The sequence below is a fragment of the Ictalurus punctatus genome, chromosome 14, assembly GCF_001660625.3.
Source record: "Ictalurus punctatus breed USDA103 chromosome 14, Coco_2.0, whole genome shotgun sequence".
Classification (NCBI taxonomy): Eukaryota; Metazoa; Chordata; class Actinopteri; order Siluriformes; family Ictaluridae; genus Ictalurus; species Ictalurus punctatus.
The window spans coordinates 444,381-462,500 of NC_030429.2; the positions used below are offsets into that span (position 1 = coordinate 444,381).

At 37.8% G+C, this 18,120-nt stretch overlaps 2 protein-coding genes across 3 annotated transcripts in view; both read left to right on the plus strand.

Moving 5' to 3' along the window:
* plxnc1 (plexin C1) overlaps window positions 1-10,974 on the plus strand; it is a 45,036-nt gene extending 34,062 nt beyond the window's left edge. Inside the window, exons 27-31 of the mRNA XM_053685641.1 lie at window positions 1,919-2,082; window positions 3,143-3,293; window positions 4,901-5,041; window positions 5,183-5,257; window positions 7,005-10,974. Of these exons, the coding sequence (XP_053541616.1) occupies window positions 1,919-2,082; window positions 3,143-3,293; window positions 4,901-5,041; window positions 5,183-5,257; window positions 7,005-7,109 (636 nt within the window). The 3' untranslated portion in view covers window positions 7,110-10,974. The remainder of the gene's footprint in view (window positions 1-1,918; window positions 2,083-3,142; window positions 3,294-4,900; window positions 5,042-5,182; window positions 5,258-7,004) is intronic.
* Window positions 10,975-11,657: 683 nt separating this feature from the next.
* On the plus strand, window positions 11,658-17,424 carry gcc1 (GRIP and coiled-coil domain containing 1). Of its 2 annotated transcripts, none has more exons than XM_017485625.3 (3): window positions 11,658-11,838; window positions 12,212-13,295; window positions 13,391-17,424. In XM_017485625.3, exons 2-3 carry the CDS (start codon window positions 12,276-12,278, stop codon window positions 14,663-14,665), a joined length of 2,295 nt encoding a protein of 764 aa, XP_017341114.1. In that variant the 5' UTR covers window positions 11,658-11,838; window positions 12,212-12,275; the 3' UTR covers window positions 14,666-17,424. The 2 variants fall into 2 exon arrangements, with proteins under 2 accessions (XP_017341114.1, XP_053541619.1); XM_053685644.1 differs by having other exon boundaries at window positions 11,821-11,873.
* Window positions 17,425-18,120: the final 696 nt, after the last annotated feature.

An 18,120-nucleotide genomic window follows, 5' to 3' on the forward strand; every position in this document is an offset into this window, starting at 1 on the left:
TGTATCAGAATTCCAGTGGGTCAAAAGTTTACATACACCATGTTGACTATCTCTTTAAACAGTCTGCAAGATTCCAGAAATTGATCTAATGACTTTTAGAAGCTTTTGATTGACCTTCATACTTAGGAGTTCATTGGGAGCACACCTGTGGCTGTATTTAAGGGCCTACCTGTAGACCCAGTGCCATTTTGTCCCAAATTAACTCATAGGGATGAACGAACTTTAATCCAAAAGGTTCAAATGCTCATTCGCCAGTCATCGCTGTTGGCAAGGAAATCTTTGTAGTCAGTGATCAAGATACTTGAAAAACCCTGTCTTGGACACCTCTACTCAAGAAAAAGAAAAAAGAGGGCCCAGAAAATCAACAGCTATATGACCTTTCTCTTAATATTTGGACTTAAGTCATCAACTCTGAATACAACCTGTTGTGTAGAAGAAGATACTGATAGTCAACTCTTCAAAAACTCTAAAGCATTGTTTACTATAGTGTACTATAACTACTACTATAGTTAAATAATTTTCCACTTGCCTGGATACAACTGTCATATATAGATGGAGCATGCAAAATTACAAGAGTGTGCCAGACACCTTGTAAACATAGTATTCTGAGGTCAGTCCCAATTTCATTCTGTGTGGTCTGCCGTGCCACAGTGATCCATTCATCTGAGACTGGTCTGGTCTGGTCTGATGGGAGGTCTGGTGGTCTGATCATCAATAGGCAGAACCAGACTGGCGTTATCAGCAATATTTGTTGAATGGTGTGTTGAACATACTGCAGTGTTATTCATAACAGTGATATGGGTGGGAAGGTATACAGTCATAGATACATCCTTGCAATCCTCCATCTCTGTCGTTGAACATTCAGCCAACCCTGAATAGTCTGAGATATAGGATTCCCAGTTTTACCACTGAGGTACTGCTGTCATGCCTGCCAGACAATGAAATGTTTTCAGTGTGTTGAGATTCAGAGCTTCAACTTCTGTGCAGGTATCACATGGCTTTTCTTGTATTTATCTTTTAGCCTAGAGATCAGTAGCTCTACCTGGATAGTTACTTGCTGTTGGAACTGTCCACATATCAAGCAATCATTCAGGGGTGGACGCACAGTCCCTGACATGTCTGATGCCCTGGGGCAATTCTCACACAGGGTGTGAACACCCTGGGTGTGAAAGCTAACCCAAAGGGAAGGACCCCCAACCATTATGTCACTCCTCTCAAACAGCAGGCCACGTGTCTTGTTCAGCAACAAAGTCCATTGTGGCAAAAAATATTAAATAAAATATAGAATTTCCACCACATATATATAAGTGCTATATTGGCATGTTTAAATCTACTTCTTCACCTTCTTGACAAGACAAGATTGGGAAAGAGGACATGCATAATAGTGGGAACCTTTTATAGTTTGCACACATGGGGTCATGGTCACAAGTGATGCTATTTACAGCCCTGCTGGTCCTGACCAGAAGCAAAAGGTTAAATGTACTGTATTTAAACATTCAAGTAGATCAAGTATTGATCATAGGGCAGAATTTAAACAGTTCCTTTATTCATATTCTCCATAATTTAGGAGGGAGAAAACTTGCTCTAAGCTATTGTATAACTAATGTTATAACTATCATATGTGTGGAAATACTTTTAAAGATTGGAAACTTCACTTTTAAAAGATAAAGGTGCGAAACTGCTATAAAACATCTGTGACTCCATAACAATCAAAACATTTTTTACTCCTCTCTGTGCTTCTTCCACATCATAGAGAGCCATATAGCATAATTTAATGAATATACTGTATTTATTACAATATATGGAATACATCAAATTACTTATTTCTTTTGATGTAAAAAGTACTTTTGCTTTGTGCTATGACATTACATAACCACAGTTAAGACTCACATGAGACTCCTTTCATTACTCCTATCAGGTGGCAGTTCACTCCTTTGTGGAGACGCTCTTTCGGAGTATCTGGGGAATGCCAACCAACAAAGTTCCCTTAGCAGTGAAATACTTCTTTGATTTCCTCGATTCACAAGCCGAGAAGAAAAAGATCACAGATCCAGATGTTCTTCACATCTGGAAGACAAACAGGTACAGGTTTTTAACACACAGAGAAATTATACATGACATCAATTATATGTACTTCAAGTATTTATTATGACTAAAAATAACATTAACATTCACGTTGTGAATTACACAATAAAACACGATGTATGTCCTCCAATCCAGCAGCTGAACACGGGCTGAACAGATTTTTTTTTTCCTTTTACACATTTATTTCTTTGTATTATAGACATATCATATTCAGTTTGTGCTCAAAATCAGGCAGTGTTTGTCAGATGTTCTCAATTTTCTTGCAAAACACATTTATTACATTAATTTATTACATTTGGCTGGTAACACGATACGTTTAGAGCCAGGGGGGTGTAAACATTTGAACAGGATGATCAGTGCAAATTGTTAGTATTTTGTTTAAAGATCTTTTTTTTTTCATTTATTATCGCCCTTCAGAAGCTAAATAAGATAGTTACATGTCTCCCAGAAGACAAAATACTAACAATTTACACCGATCATCCTGTTCAAATGTTTACACCCCCTGGCTCTAAATGTATTGTTTATTTGATCAAATGTTTGCTTGTCCAAATATGTAAAAAATAAATAAATAAATAATAATAATAATAAAAAATTTCCATCGGGTGTACTTATTTTTTTTATTTTGACATATATATATCTTTATATATATATATATATATATATATATATATATATATATATATATATATATATATATATATATATATATATATATTATATATATATATTCTCATAGAAAATAGTTGTTTAATAGCAGCAATATTTATGGACAATACATCGTCATATGACAGCACAAACACACAAAGCGTTGTTCAGGCTTTTTGCATCATGTCTTCTGAATAACTATCATACTGTGGTGAAATGCATCAATTAATATTGTTAGCTCCCATGGCTTCCCAGAAGTACAAATATGAAGCAGTGATCTACTAGTGTTACATTCTTTGAATTTTCTTAGGTTGGGTCACAGTCAAAAAAGGACCTGAAATCAGTGCTATAATTATTTGATATGAGCAGCATGTTAGTCTTGATGTAAACACAGTGCTCTCTTCCCTCCCAGCCTGCCACTGCGCTTCTGGGTGAACATTTTGAAGAACCCCAACTTTGTGTTTAGTGACCTTGAAAAGACACCTCACCTGGATGCCTGCCTGTCGGTCATAGCTCAAGCCTTCATGGACTCCTTCTCCCTCACAGACCATCAGTTGGGCAAGGTAACCACATAAATGACCTACAAATTAAATTATTTTTTCCTGTCTTTCCATGAACATATATACATTAAAAATAAAATTTAATGGAGAGAGCTGGTCAATAGATCGTCTGTAGTGCCCCAATGACCTCTCCTGAGGGGTTACAGTACATGATGATGATGATGATGATGATGATGATATACATAATTATAGTAGGATTAATTCTACTATAGAAGGAGAATCACATGTCCAGGACTATAGTGCAACATACATGAAAATGTATCCCAATATATTATTTGGAACGAAAAGATAATGTTCTAAAGTATGTGTTCTAAAGTATTAAAGTACTAAAGTATTTAGTATGTGTTCTAAAGACATACTAAAACAATCGTGCATCAGGACTGGGACCTTATGGGACACAATAAAAAATTTTTAAAGTGTGAGGTTTTACGTTCCTACTGTATATGATGACTACATACAATGCAAGTAGTGCAAAGGTGTAAGTTAAGATTCAAAACTACAGTGTTTCTGGTAAAATGATAAATGCAGTATAAATACAATAAATACACATGGTATTGTGGAGAAGGACCCCGTATGCATTCAGTGGCATTAGCTAGAAGATGAAGTTTTGTTCAGTTCAAGATAAGCATATTAATGTACAATAGACCATTTTCACATTTCCATGTTTGCAAATGTGGAAGTTTAAGTCATAGCATTTCAAAACTTCAGGAGAGATGGTGGACAATGGCAGCAAAAACAGCTCACAATCACGGCAGTGTCCCTAAATGCACAAATAATTCAAGCAAACAGCTGGACTTTTACTCATTTCCCACTGATGTGCTTGTGAGAAAGAAATGGCTTTGTGCTATACTCACTGGGATGAGTAAAGGATTTTAAGAGGCAGCATACACGTCTATAGCATTTCAAAGAATCTGAATACTTGGAAACCACTGGCTTGTAAACACCAAAATTATTGGGCTATGCCCTCTTGATTGCACAGATCAAACTGTTCATCCTGTGTGGTGAAATGTTTTTCACAAACTCAGAAAAGCAAGCAGTGTGTTAGACCTGCTCCTGCTGCAGACCATCACGACGCAGCTATTCCTCCTGCAGATAAGTGAGCTAGATATATATACTGTATATGTTTGTCCCAAACACACACTGTTCTAAATGTTACAGTATTTCTTATGGTTCCACATTTGTGACATGGAAATATGAAAAACATCTATTGGCCGCCTTAAAATAAGATACGTGGAAAAACTTCTTTCACTTTCTCCTCCGTACGCTCTGTGCTGCATACAGACATCAGTCAATGTTTTTTTTTTTTTGCAATATAGTTTTTATCGCCATCAGTGCAAAGAAACCACTCAACCCTTAACCCTCTGACACCCCTCTTCACACAGAGCTTCCTCCCTTGCACGTGAAGGGATTTCACATTATGCCACTGTATACACTAACTGTACAAAACCTCAGGGGTAGTATATGAGTTGATGAGAAGTTTGCTGCAAATTCCATGTGAAGCAGGCATAACAGACTGTAGAAACTTGTATAGTATAACCATTTTAAAAAAACTTAAGCTCATTGGTATGATGATGTCCTTCTTGTCCTTGTTCCCTTTTATATCAAAATAGCATGCACCAACCAACAAGCTTCTGTATGCAAAAGACATTCCTCAGTATAAACAGGAAGTGAAGACATACTTCAAGCTGGTGAGGGATCAGCCATCTGTCAGCAGTCAGGACTTTAAAGTGTTCCTACAAGAAGAGTCAAAGGTCTGCCACACACCCCATGCAAAAAACTAATTGTATCCAGATTGCCTGATTGTGTATATTATATTATATGATCATTAGCTAACACAGCTACAATTATATTTTCCTCTTAAAACGTTCTATTACCTATTTCATGTGCTACAGAAACATGAGAATGAATTCAATGAACTTGCAGCACTGAGAGAGCTATACAAGTACATGGAGCGCTATTTCATGGAGGTATGAAACACACAGTTTTCTGTTTCTAGACTGTTTCATTTGTGTCTTCATTCGTTTATTTAATTCCTAGAAGTTTCATCTCTATCAAACATTCCAGATCTTTCACAGTGGATGTTAGTTGTCCTTTTTTTTGGCATTTATAAATGCTCACTGGAGGTTTGTGCTGTAGCAGCTATAGACAATAGACATGAAGGCTTTGAAACCGGCTGTTTATTTCCGGCAAGTCTCACTTCACACCAATTTTCAGTTGTGTTAACCACACGCACGCTCGCTCGCGCGTGCACACACACACACACACACACACACACACAGACACACACACACACACACATACACACACACACACAACCACATATACTGTATGTTCTATTTCTGTTCTCTCTGTTCAGAATATGTATATATATATTTTTGTATTCAGAAGTGTCTGTGGTCTGGTTGTTGTTTTTAACACTATGCCTTAGTGACACTGAAAAACACTTCAAAAATAGATCTACTGGAAATAAAAGTCAGTTTCCTTCACCAGTAAATGGCCTGCAAAAACCATCTGAGTGCGTCCAACTCTATAGAAGATTCTGATAGTGTGTCCAGTGAGTTTTTCTGATCTTTCTGGAATGCAAACTAAAGTAAATCTGATCAAAATTTTGCTAGATGGCTGTCGCTGTCAACTGTCAATAACAGTTGGTGATTATTGAAAGTTTGTGATTATTTCGAAGCATAGTTAGCTTGCTTACTCAGTAACATTAGACAAGAAGACAGAAAGCTTTCTGTAGAACATCTGCATCAGGAGTATATAGTTGTATTATCAAAACAAAATGAATAAATAAAATTAAAGTATAGTTATAGTTTGTGAATTTAAAAAATGAATGAAAGAAAGAAATAATAAAAAAAGAATATAGTAATATATATATATATATATATATATATATATATATATATATATATATATATATATATATATATACATACATACATGCAATGAACTTGCAGCACTGAGAGAGCTATACAAGTACATGGAGCGCTATTTCAAAATTTTGATCAGATTTACTTTAGTTTGCATTCCAGAAAGATCAGAAAAACTCACTGGACACACTATCAGAATCTTCTATAGAGTTGGACGCACTCAGATGGTTTTTACATACATACATGCATATATATATATATATATATATATATATATATATATATATATATATATATATATATATATATATAAATCTGTGTGTGCAGTATGCTCATTGGAAATATTCAGTTGTTCCTGGCTTTTGAAACCTTTTTAAAAATTATATCTAATAAACAAACATATGTTTGTTTGAATCTGTTATAAGGCCACTGTATCTACATGCTCATAAAGACAAAATGAACATTAATGGTCCACAAGTCATAAAATGAACTATTTTTAACAATCCCAACCTGAAAAGATCACTGATTAAGTTATCAGATATTTTGCTGATTTCTCTCCAGTAGTTTTCCATGGCACAGTTTTGTTGGTTTCAGTTCTGTTTGCCATTTCAACACATACTGTGTTTCAACATACTGTGTTGTATGTATCACGTACTTGCATCTTACATTGGCTTTACTGCAGCCTGATACACATCAAGATGCAAAGACAGGAAAGAAAAAAGCAGAGAAACAAATCAGTATGTATAACAGATAAATATACAAGGTTGATGCTGCCTCTATCACTGCAGTACAGTACTGATCTCCTGATGATTTGTCCATAATCAACTGTGGTTTTCTGTTCACACAGATTGTACAACAATTAGAGCAAAAGGACGCTTCCTGTTTACTGAAAGAGGAAATGCATCGTGTGAAGGAACTTTTTGAAAGTGCGAAAAGGAGTGCATGGATCTGAGCCAATGTGCCTTCAACACTCAAAATACTGTATATTCCCCATGATCTTCATCCTTGCCTTTCTTCTCCTAAGCAACCTGTACAACGTGAGCCTGAGCATCGCTCCCAACACATGAGTTTGGTTTAAACTAGAACCTTTGCACTGCTTTTTCCTCTGATTGTCGTCAAGAGCAGAAACACTAATGTGAACGCCAGGGCGTGTCTTAAATACACACCCCGAGTGAATATGATTGATAAAAACAATTTTCACATCAACATAATAATGCCTCCCACTACCCATCTTTAATGATTAGAAAAGAAACCATTGGGATCCTACATAAGGATCTCAGAGAAAAGGTTATCAGCAATATATTTGCGAATTATTTTAACATAAGCTAACTTGTCATGCTGTACCATGAGCTAAAATGTTCTGGCAATGTCATCTTTTCAAGCAAAAATGTGCACAGTGACTTTGGTCCTTCACCACTGTAAAACCGTGTTTGTTTCCATATAATATAGCATAAGGCTAGATATTTTTAATTTTGGGGTGCATTGGGCCTGTGTGAGAGCAGATGATGAATAAATAAACATAGTACATCCTACAGATGCACAACAGTGCCACAGTGTCAATATAGCGCAAAAAGCTTTTAAGAATCTGCGTTTTTCTCATTTTGTTCTGTACAATTTGTGTATGTTCTGTAACCATTGTAGATTTAGTCTTTTGCAGAGAAAAAAATATATTTAAGAAACGAAAAGGGAAAGTGATTTACTTAAACTAGTAAATTCTATTCTTCTTCTTCTACTTCTTCTTTTTCTTCTGTGAAAATTGGGACAGTTTGGGAAGGGTCTAAGGAACATTCTGACCAAATTTAGCCCAACTGCTGCCAATGCTCTAGCACCACGATTGGGCCAATTTGGAAGTACGTTTATGGTCATAACCTGTGAACTGTGTATCCAAAATGTAAAAGTCAGGCATCACTGGATTTCTTTGTTTGAGATTAGTTCAATGCATGTCAATTTTGATGTCATGCATTGGACTCTTGAACCCTATGATGTCAATTTTCACCTAATGAGATTTTCCGACATTAATTTTTTTTAAAAGATTCGCTACTGCTACTACAAATTTTGTCCAATCATCACCAAATTTGGCATATATAATCTGCAGACTAAGCCTCACAAAAATTATCAAAAGAATTTTTAATACTCCAAACAGTTTGCCCGTAGTGGGACAGTGAATCTGCCAAACAGGATGTGAGGCTGTGTCTCGACAATGACCTTGCATACTGACACAAATCTAGGCAGCTTCAACACCATGCCCTGAGGCTATTTAACAAATTTCATCACAGCACCACTTACTGGTCAAAAGTTACAATAACATTCCAAAAAATGCTCCCATCAAAGTACCATTTTTAGAATCTTCACCTAATTTAGATCACATCATCTTGAGACTGGTCTAAACAACTGTCTGCTGCCATTCTAGCCATTCAGTGTTCTATTATACAGACAACACATGACTGAAAGGGTTTAATATTAAGTTTGGTTCATATACTTGCACAAAGTGGGGGGAAAAGGCCCAAACTAATGAGAAAAAGCATAAATACCTTAGATGTTTTTAACTTGCAAGGAGAAAAAAAAATCAGGTTAAAGCAGTAGCAGTCAGGACCACAGTTCATAGTAGCAACAGACTACTACACCACAGGTCACAGCAGTAGTGAAAGCTGCAGCAGCAATGCCACCCTGCTGCCCAGATGTTCATTTAGACCTTTCCTTCTACAGTAAGAGAATTCCACCACTGTATGCAGTCGAAATATACACATCAATGAGTGAAACTACACATCACTCTTGAATCCCTTTGCTTAAAGTTATGGCTCTGCTTTCATGTGATTGCTTAGGCAACAATTGTAGCACATCTGTGAATGTGCAGCTCACTGAGTCTGGGTGATTGGCCCCCAGAAATGCTGCTTGCAGCTTTATTATAATCAGTTATTGGTGTATAAATATCTTTGAAAAAGATACTTTGTTTCCAAATACTTGGAGTTGTATGGTGTTTACAAACTATCACATATTTGCACACTATAACTGTAACTGAGCTTTCATTCCACATACAGTACATTGTACTATGTACTATGATGTCCCCCGGACTGAGACTGTGAACGTCATGCTGAGGGGTTGTACAGTCTAATGGGCTCCAGCTGTTGTGTGTGTGCACTTTGGGCTCCAGCTGTTGTATGTGTGCTCTTCTTTGGGCTCTAGCTGTTGTGTGTGTGCTCTTCTTTGGGTTCCAGCTGTTGCACGTGTACTCTTCTTTGGGCTCCAGCTGTTGCACGTGTGCTCTTCTTTGGGCTCCAGCTGTTGCACATATACTCTTCTTTGGGCTCCAGATGTTGCACATGTACTCTTCTTTGGGCTCCAGCTGTTGCACGTGTGCTCTTCTTTGGGCCTGTTGCGTATAAAAAATGCATGAAATAAACACCAGGGAGACCAAGTATGATTAATATGTAAGTTTATTGAGGTTTCACAGACCAAGTATGAATAGCATGTAATTTTATCGAGAGTTCACAGGACTGGTGGGATCATAATACTGGGGGGAATGGTAGGGAGAAAACGGGTGATAAAATAGGGTGCGTCCTGGGGACGTGGGATAGCCAGCCGAGGTATACTTTGGAGAGTACTCGGGACTGGCAGGTGAGAAAAGGGGAGAATGGTCAGAGCCCGGGTCAGAGAAGGTCACATCATCCTCAGTCTGATAGCTAGAGGGAGGGTCAGGCAGAGGGTCTGTCTGCATAGAGGCATCAATGCACACATTCGCGGGGTGGTTTCTGGATCTGAGAGGTGGGGGGAACCCCGCATTTCCAGAGGGGGTGCGCAGGTCGTCAAGTAGCATAGTGATGTCAGCAGTGAGATGCGCGAGCTGATAGCGAGTGTTCAGATCCAAATCCAGCCCCTCCAGTAAAGGAGATAAGGAAAAGTGACGGGCACCTAGGACACACAGAAGCGAATAAACGGCATTAGGCGGGTATTGATGAATTGGATTCACACTTTAAGATTAACATTATGATTTATTATTCACAGAGAAATATAGGAGCTGAGGAGTGCAGGCTGAGAAACACACACACAGAGGCACACACAGTCCCACAGTCAAGGTCAGGCATGCAGACATAACACACATACACACACACAGAGGCCTAGGCCGCCACGCACACACATACAGAAGGAAAGCAGAACATTATAAAGATAATAAAAGGAGTATTAGGATATTATAAGGATGATATAAGGATTATAAGGATATTATAAGGATATCTAACAACTCTTCCCAGATCAAACACAGCCTGCATGCGATGTACTTGCTGCCATTTCAATCTTAACACCTATATGGCTTTTACTAAAGTCAAGAGGAACAAAGACATGATCATGAACAAACACACAATTCATTTTAGTATCCCATTATAAATTTTCATTTTAAAAATATATTTAAACTGTATATCTGACTGTTATGACTATGGACAAATTTAGAATTTTTCAGTTGAACATTGTTGCTGTTTTTTTTTTTTTTTTTTCTTCAAATACAAGATTCCATATAATGTTAAGTAGCATTATATATTCTTAACTGTATATATCATCCTAGTCTGAAATGTTAATTGTAAAATGTTTCTAGTCTGACAGTGTTATATATATGTTTCTAGTCTGAATTGTTTATCTGTATACATGTTAATAGTTGGTAAGGTGTATTAGAAATCTGACATGTTGATTTGTAAATTTGTATAGATCTAGGTTGTAGATATCTTACATATGTCATGAATTTGTAATTCCAAGGGCCCCAATGAAAAACAGCACCTGCTGAGTGGGTCACTCTAGTTAAATATGTTCAAATAAATAAATAAATATTATGCTATTTATTATTTATAACCGTTCCTAGGTATAAATTGAGAACCATGGTGGGGGAAAAAATTACATAGCTTCTGTCAGTTTTGACAAATTTTCTTTTGTCTAACCTTTTAGTAAGTTTTACAATGGCAATTTTCCCACCACAGCTGTACCATTATTTGACAAAAAAACTCGTGAGGTTTAATCTGCAGAATTTTATTCCCATTCAAGCAGTCTCTTGTCCATTCAATTAATATGTACATATAATAAATATTATTAATGTATGCAAAAGTATAAATCAGTATTTATACATACTGTTATTAATGTGCATATTATTAAATTATCCATTACATATATGATTTGTAATAATAATAATAAAAAATGTTTGCATGACAATGTATAACATTTGAAAATGGAGGGGGTGAAATGATTACAGAATGTCTGTATATGTGCCCCTTGGCTCAGTTTGGGCTTTTCCCTTGGGTACATGTGATCTGACGCCATGCTGCCATTAACTATGGACTCCATGTAGCACAGAGCAAGATGGCGGCCCGCGATCTCGGTCGTTATCACTAGTTGCGCTATGATTGGCCATTCCAGTGTATTTCAGTGACCGAATCAGCCAATTAAAACATGTCGTCCTCCGGGGTCACCCCCACCCTCCCGCCCTCCCGTCTGTGTAGGAATTCCTTATTAAATGCTTCTCTCAACACTTAATGTGAATACGATTTAAGAATAAAATCTTAGTTAAGAAATTTTAGTGGCATTTAGTGGCACGCATTGTGGTAAAATAAAAGATTATTTCTGAATACGTCCACGAGCGTCACTTGCTGACGTCACTTCCTCATGAGCTCCGTGGAGGAGAAGCAGGAAAAGACGCGAGTGAGGTAAATACGTAGCTAACAGACTTTAACTATTACAGGTACAGGTGTTGTTTCGCTGTTATCGCTTTAAGATTGTCCGGAGAATGTGACTTGTACTTGTCCTCTATGTTAGCTTAGTTCGTTAGCAGCTGGAGTAGCTACGAGCTATGTACTTCATTAGATAGTTGTTATGATATGAACGCTCCGGGTTCAACAACAGTGTGTCTACTGATTTATATTATATTTAAAGTTTATTAATTATACTAGCAGCTATAATAGCTACCAGAGTTGTAGCCTACGTGTCGTTTTAATTCGGTTGTTAATTTAGCATGTAACCTTCCTTAAACCAGGTTGAAGTTAATAGGCCTGTTTTAATGATCCTCTTACACCTCTGTAGGTTCCATATCTGATTCTTTATTATGAAACGGCACTGAGTGTGTGAGTCGAGTGTGGCGTTCAACATGGAGAAATTTGGTATGAGCTTCGGCGGAGGCCTGAGCAAAAAAGAACTGCTTGAAACTATTGAGAGTCAGAAGAAGCAGCTGATCCAGTACCAGACCCGCTTCAAAGACATTGTTCAAGCCTATAAGAGTTTAGTGAAGGAGAAGGAGGCGTTAGAAGCTAGCTTGAACGTGCTGACTGTGTCTGCACAATGCCCAGCACCCACCGAACATACTGAAGACCATGGATCGCTTCACAGTGAAGACAGCTTGGACGCTGCTGAATCCGCTGTTGAAAGTGTTGTGACGAGCAGCAGCACTCAGAGTGATGCAGCAGATGAAGATCAGGCCAGCCATGGAGAAGGTAACGTGATGTTTCCGCAGTCAGAGAACAGTGAACTGGAGAACGGTGTTATTTCTAGCAGCACCGCAACTGTGGAGCCAACTGTAACCGCAACAAATGCAGAATCAGACCGCCGGTTGATCCAACTAAAGTCCCAGCTATCTACTTTGACTACCTCTTTGACCACGGTTACGCAGGAAAAGTCTCGGATGGAAGCCTCTTTCCAAGCCGATAAGCGTAAGATGAAGCAGGAGTTGGAGGAGGCACGGGAAACAGTAGAGGAGGAGCGTAAACAGCACCAGTTTGAACTCCAGGCTGTACAGGAGCAGCTAGCAGAGAGCAGAGCACGCGTGATTATGCAGCAACACCAGCATGATCAAGACCAGCACGACCATGGCCACATGCTTCGTGAACTCCAGAAACTCCTGCAGGAAGAGAGGAGCCTTAGGCAGGATGCCGAACTTAAGTTGGAGGATGTCAGGAAAACGTTTGCAGAAGCCATGCAGAGTCAAGACTGTGGGTTAGATTATGAAGAGCGGTTAAGGCAGGTTACTCAGGAGTGTGAAACATTGAGAATGAGCCTCCAGGTTCTGGAGGTGGAGAGAAGCAAGCCTGAGCATCGGGTGATGGAACTGCAGCAAGAGATTGTTGATCTGAAGGCACACTTTAACCAACAGCTTCAACAGGAGAATCGAAAGGTAAGCTTTTAGGCTGATAATCCTTCTTTAAACCTCTGAGGCTTATTAATGACAGTTGCTTAGATGTTATATTTGTTGAATTTAAATTTGTGCAGGTTGCTCAGGCAGAAGCCTGCTTGCAGGAGCAGGCACAGCTGGAGGAGCAGCGAGTGGCAAGTCTAGAAGAGCGGGTTTCTGAGCTGTCAGGGCTGTTAGGTGCCTGTGAGAAGGCCAGGCAGAAGGACCAGCAGAATGCTCAGAGGCTACGCGAGCATATCCTCCAGCTGGACGCAGAGAACAAGGCCCTAGCTATCACGGCCAGCACTACCAGGACCACCTCATCTGAGCTTGGCATTGATGAAACGAATCTGGACGTGAACACACTGAAGAACAAGCTGGAAAAGGTGAAGAAGTTGTTGCAGCTGGTTGCACAGAAATCTCCAGAACAGCGTTCGGAAATTGAGAAAATAATGGATGGAGCAGGAGGACAGGATGCAGAGAAGGCCTATCAGCAAGAGCTGCGTCAGCTAAAGGAGGAGTTTGAACGCTACAAAGTGCGAGCACAGGTGGTACTAAAGAATAAAAATGGCAAAGACAGCGCTCAGACCAAGGAGCTTGAGGAAGCTCGGGACCAGCTGGCCGAACTGAAAGAAAAGTACATCAACCTTCGTGTCCAATCAGATGAAGCCATTGTGAAACATAAACAGGAGATTAAGGAGCACCAAGAAGCACTGACGGCCCTTCATCAGGCTCATAAGCAGGACCTGGAGAAGCTAGAGGCTCAGCACAGAGAGAACTTTTTGCACCTTGAGGAAGAGCTGCACAAGCAGAGGGAGCGCACCATGGCATTACTTGAAGAAAAGGACCTCGAGCTAGAAAAACTACGAGCCGAAAGCACTCAAGGACAGATCGTAAGTGATGGTGCAGCAGAGAGCGAAGTTAAAGGGGATGTCGAGTTCGAAAGTGGAGATTGTGAGATGATTGCTCACACGCTGAAGCTAGCCAGCCCCCCCCAAAATAATTTGCTGCTGTATGCTGAACAGCTGGCTCGAAATGAGGTGGAAATTTCTGCTTTGCGCAAACAGAAGCATCAGCTGGAGGAAGGCTTGCATCAACTACAGGGAAAATTGTTTGCTAATGAAGAGAGGCACAAGGAGGAAATGGATGAGTTGCAGGCACAGCTGGACAAGAGGATTCGTGACCAGAGCAGAGACGGTGCTAATTTAGAATACCTCAAGAATGTAATCTATAGATTCCTTACACTACAAGACTCAAAAGGACGTCAGCAGACCCTCATGGCCATCCTGACCATCTTACACTTCAGCCCTCAAGAAAGGCAGACCGTCATGACGCAGCAAGTGCAGAGCTGGTGGACTCCCAGGAAGAGATGATGCTGACGTTTAACATTCCAGTTCATTAATTTATTTTATACTTGCTCATTTCTTGTTTTTTGCTTTTTGTGCGTTTATCAAATGATGGGTGCAGAATTGTTGTTCATGTAGAGTAATTCTGTTCTGGTAAAGGTGGTAACTTTTCAGTGGATTAAAAAAAAATTCTGACATTCCAGGTAGATAACTCTCCAAATTATTTATTGGCTAGTAAATAATTCATAATAAATCAACAATGATTTAATTTCCCCCTCTGTCCAAGGTTAGTCAACAATACATTAACAGCTGGTATAGAAGTGTGTGCATATACGCTTATAAACATAAGCAATATTAAAGAAAGGCAGCCACTGTTTTGTTTTGTTTTTTTGGTGGGGGGGGGTTACACTCAGTAGTTTTCTATTTCTTGGTAATTGGATTATGGTCATGATCATGATTTCATTGCAGTACTGAGTAACTGAGTAGCCACTGAAATGGTTCTGATAAACAATTCTGATTATTACTGAATAATATCATTTTGTGACCCTGTAACTACCATCAGTGAAATAATAATTTTCCTGAAAAAGTCAAAATTGTACAATTTTGTGCATGAAAACCACCGTGTTGCTACCGAATTACATTGTCCCTTAAATTCCTCATAGCTATAATTGTAATTTATGTCATGGTGTAATCCTTTCGTGTGATGTATGTTTGGTAGATTAAGTCTTGATTACTTACTTTCAGGATGAATTATTCAGTGCCTTATTAAATGTTAGATACATCAAGACAACAGTTTTTTTTCTTAATAATATGATGATTCTGTACAGTCACTGTGTACAAATATAGGAAACAGAACACTTTTATTAACACATTTTCATTAACACATTTGTACTTTAAGATCAACTGAAACTCTCAGTGCCTGCTAACAGTTTAATGAAAACACCCAAGAATAGATAAATAATATAAATACTTACAGTAAGGGTCGTATGCACGTTTCAGAACTTTTATGATATAAATAAGTCAGTGTAATAATTTTAAATATAGATAATCATCGCTACTACCACTATTCCTATTCAGGGTATTTGCAGGTATCAGCAATTCAAAATGAATACTTTTTAATACCATATTCAGTTCATTTCCAAAAAAAAAATGTGAAGACCTGCACATTGCTCCAATCATGCTACACGATACATCAGCTGTAATGGATTGTGTTCATGCATATCCATTCGTTTCTGGGTTTAAGTAAACTACAGCAGGGTAAACTTCTATAGAGGTAGATGGGAGACCAGAGCAAATATCCTTTTTTTGCATTACCATTTGCTCCAATAGTGAAAGAAAAAAAATCCAGTATTGCCTTACCATGACTTTCCAAGAACAGAAAAAAAATATATAGCGAGATGGATTACGGCAGTCAGAAGAGAAAAAGATGTGGAGTTTACCGTCTCATCCTCAGCAGCTGTATTAGAAATCCCCTCGCAGCAGTGTTTTTTTTTGTAATTTATTGCCAGGGTAATGTAATAAATATTGTTATAAATGTACATACATTTTTGTAAAGAAGAAAATATATATATTAAAAAACCTTTGCTATTTTGTAATATTACTATTGCAATGAACAATACTTAATAATATTTTTTTATTTGGCGGTACAAATAGTAATATAACAACAGTAATATATTTCTGATTTAATTCACTTGTGTTAGATCTTGTGGCTTTTATTTTGGTGGAAAATGGCAGGAAGACCTTTTAGCTGGCAACAGTTTTTCTTTAAAAATTCACTTCTCATTACTGATCAGGTGAAAGGTGGTAAACCTCTGAACACAAAAATGTTTTAGATTACGTAAAACTAAAGTGAATCTGGAGCATGTCGTGTCTAAACGCAGGTTATAAGTGACTCAAACTCACAGAACAGACTTTAAGACTTTAAGGACCCATGGAAACCCTGTTTTAATACAAAGTTAATTAGAAGTAATGGAACAGTACCTAGATTTTGAAGTTGTTAGCACTTAAAATAATAAATGAGCTTAAAATCTATAGTAGGGTAAAAAAAAAAAAAACCCAACTTACATTTATTTGCTGACACAACAGTATTTCAAGTAAAAACTTTGCTGGGGAAAATCATAAATTTGGGCATTTATAACTAAAGAATTTTAGATCATATGGCTTAAACTTGCACTATATTTGTAAGTAAATCCAGCACGTTATATTTCTACATGATAATGCTGCAAGTTTTTGTTCTGTTATATGTTCTTGTCATGATGTTAGAATTTAATATACAATGTACATTTGCACAATTCATTTGTAATCTTAATACATGATTAATAAGTTTTAAATAATAAAAAACATTTTTTTAGAATAAAATCAAATGCTGCTGAGTATAAAAATAGGTAATAAACATAAGTAAATGTATCAGTTAAAACTGTATTTGGGTCCAAAGATTGATGGATACAACTAGTGATCATGTTTCTTAAAATTTTCATGTGTTTTTATTGTATTTTTTGTTAAAAAATTTTTATTTTTGTGAGGATTACAAATACACTTTTCGCAAAAGGCAGATGACTCGTGACTAATGTAAACATCTAATGAATGATTTAGTTTTATCGATTGCAATTTACGCATACAGTACTACTTTGTTCTTATCTTTCTAAAAGTTTTGAGCCTTCAGCAGAGTAATAGTTTACATCTAAACCTCAACGTCAACGAACGCCTTCTTTTGTTGATTGGGTCTGACAGTGTTTCTGTATTCTGTGGTCAGCAAGGATTTCTTGAATAAACAGAGTCAAGAAGAACTCTTTGCCGTTGTCCACTCTTATTTAGTCCCACATTTCACTGTTGATTACAACAGGTCTTAAACAATATGTTTAAAATGGAAATTGCAACCTATGGAAGAATTTTACAGACAATATTCAAAAGCAATTGCAAGCTGTACTTGCAATTGCATTTCCTATTTGTGGACGCATAAATTGACATAATGGATATATGCACAGTGATGTGTGACGTATTTCCGGTGAAATCTCAGGACGTTCGATTACTTCCGCCGATCATAGGGTGCTACGCTACTACAGGAACACTAGTCACCAAAACAGCCACAGCTAATTTTGTTGATGCTTGTTTGCTTCATATAGATATATGTATTTATGTTTACTTAATATCATAATTACATGTAAACGTATGAAAGTGTCATTTGAAAGATGGGAGGACAGCACTTCTAGCCACCACTACTGTGTTCTGCAATGTACAGCATCTGCTCAATTTAACGCTTTCCTCAGTTTCCACAGGTTTCCCAAAGACAAGGAAATACAGAAGAGGTGGGTTGTTAATATACGACAAGACAATTTTACAGTTACAAACCAGACAAGAGTGTGCAGCCGACATTTCCAAAATACAGACCTGATTGAACCTCCAACTCCAGCCGGACACAGACGTCTGAAGAATGGAGCTGTCCCGGTAGTTTTTCATTGGAACAACTTCACTCTTCCAGCCCC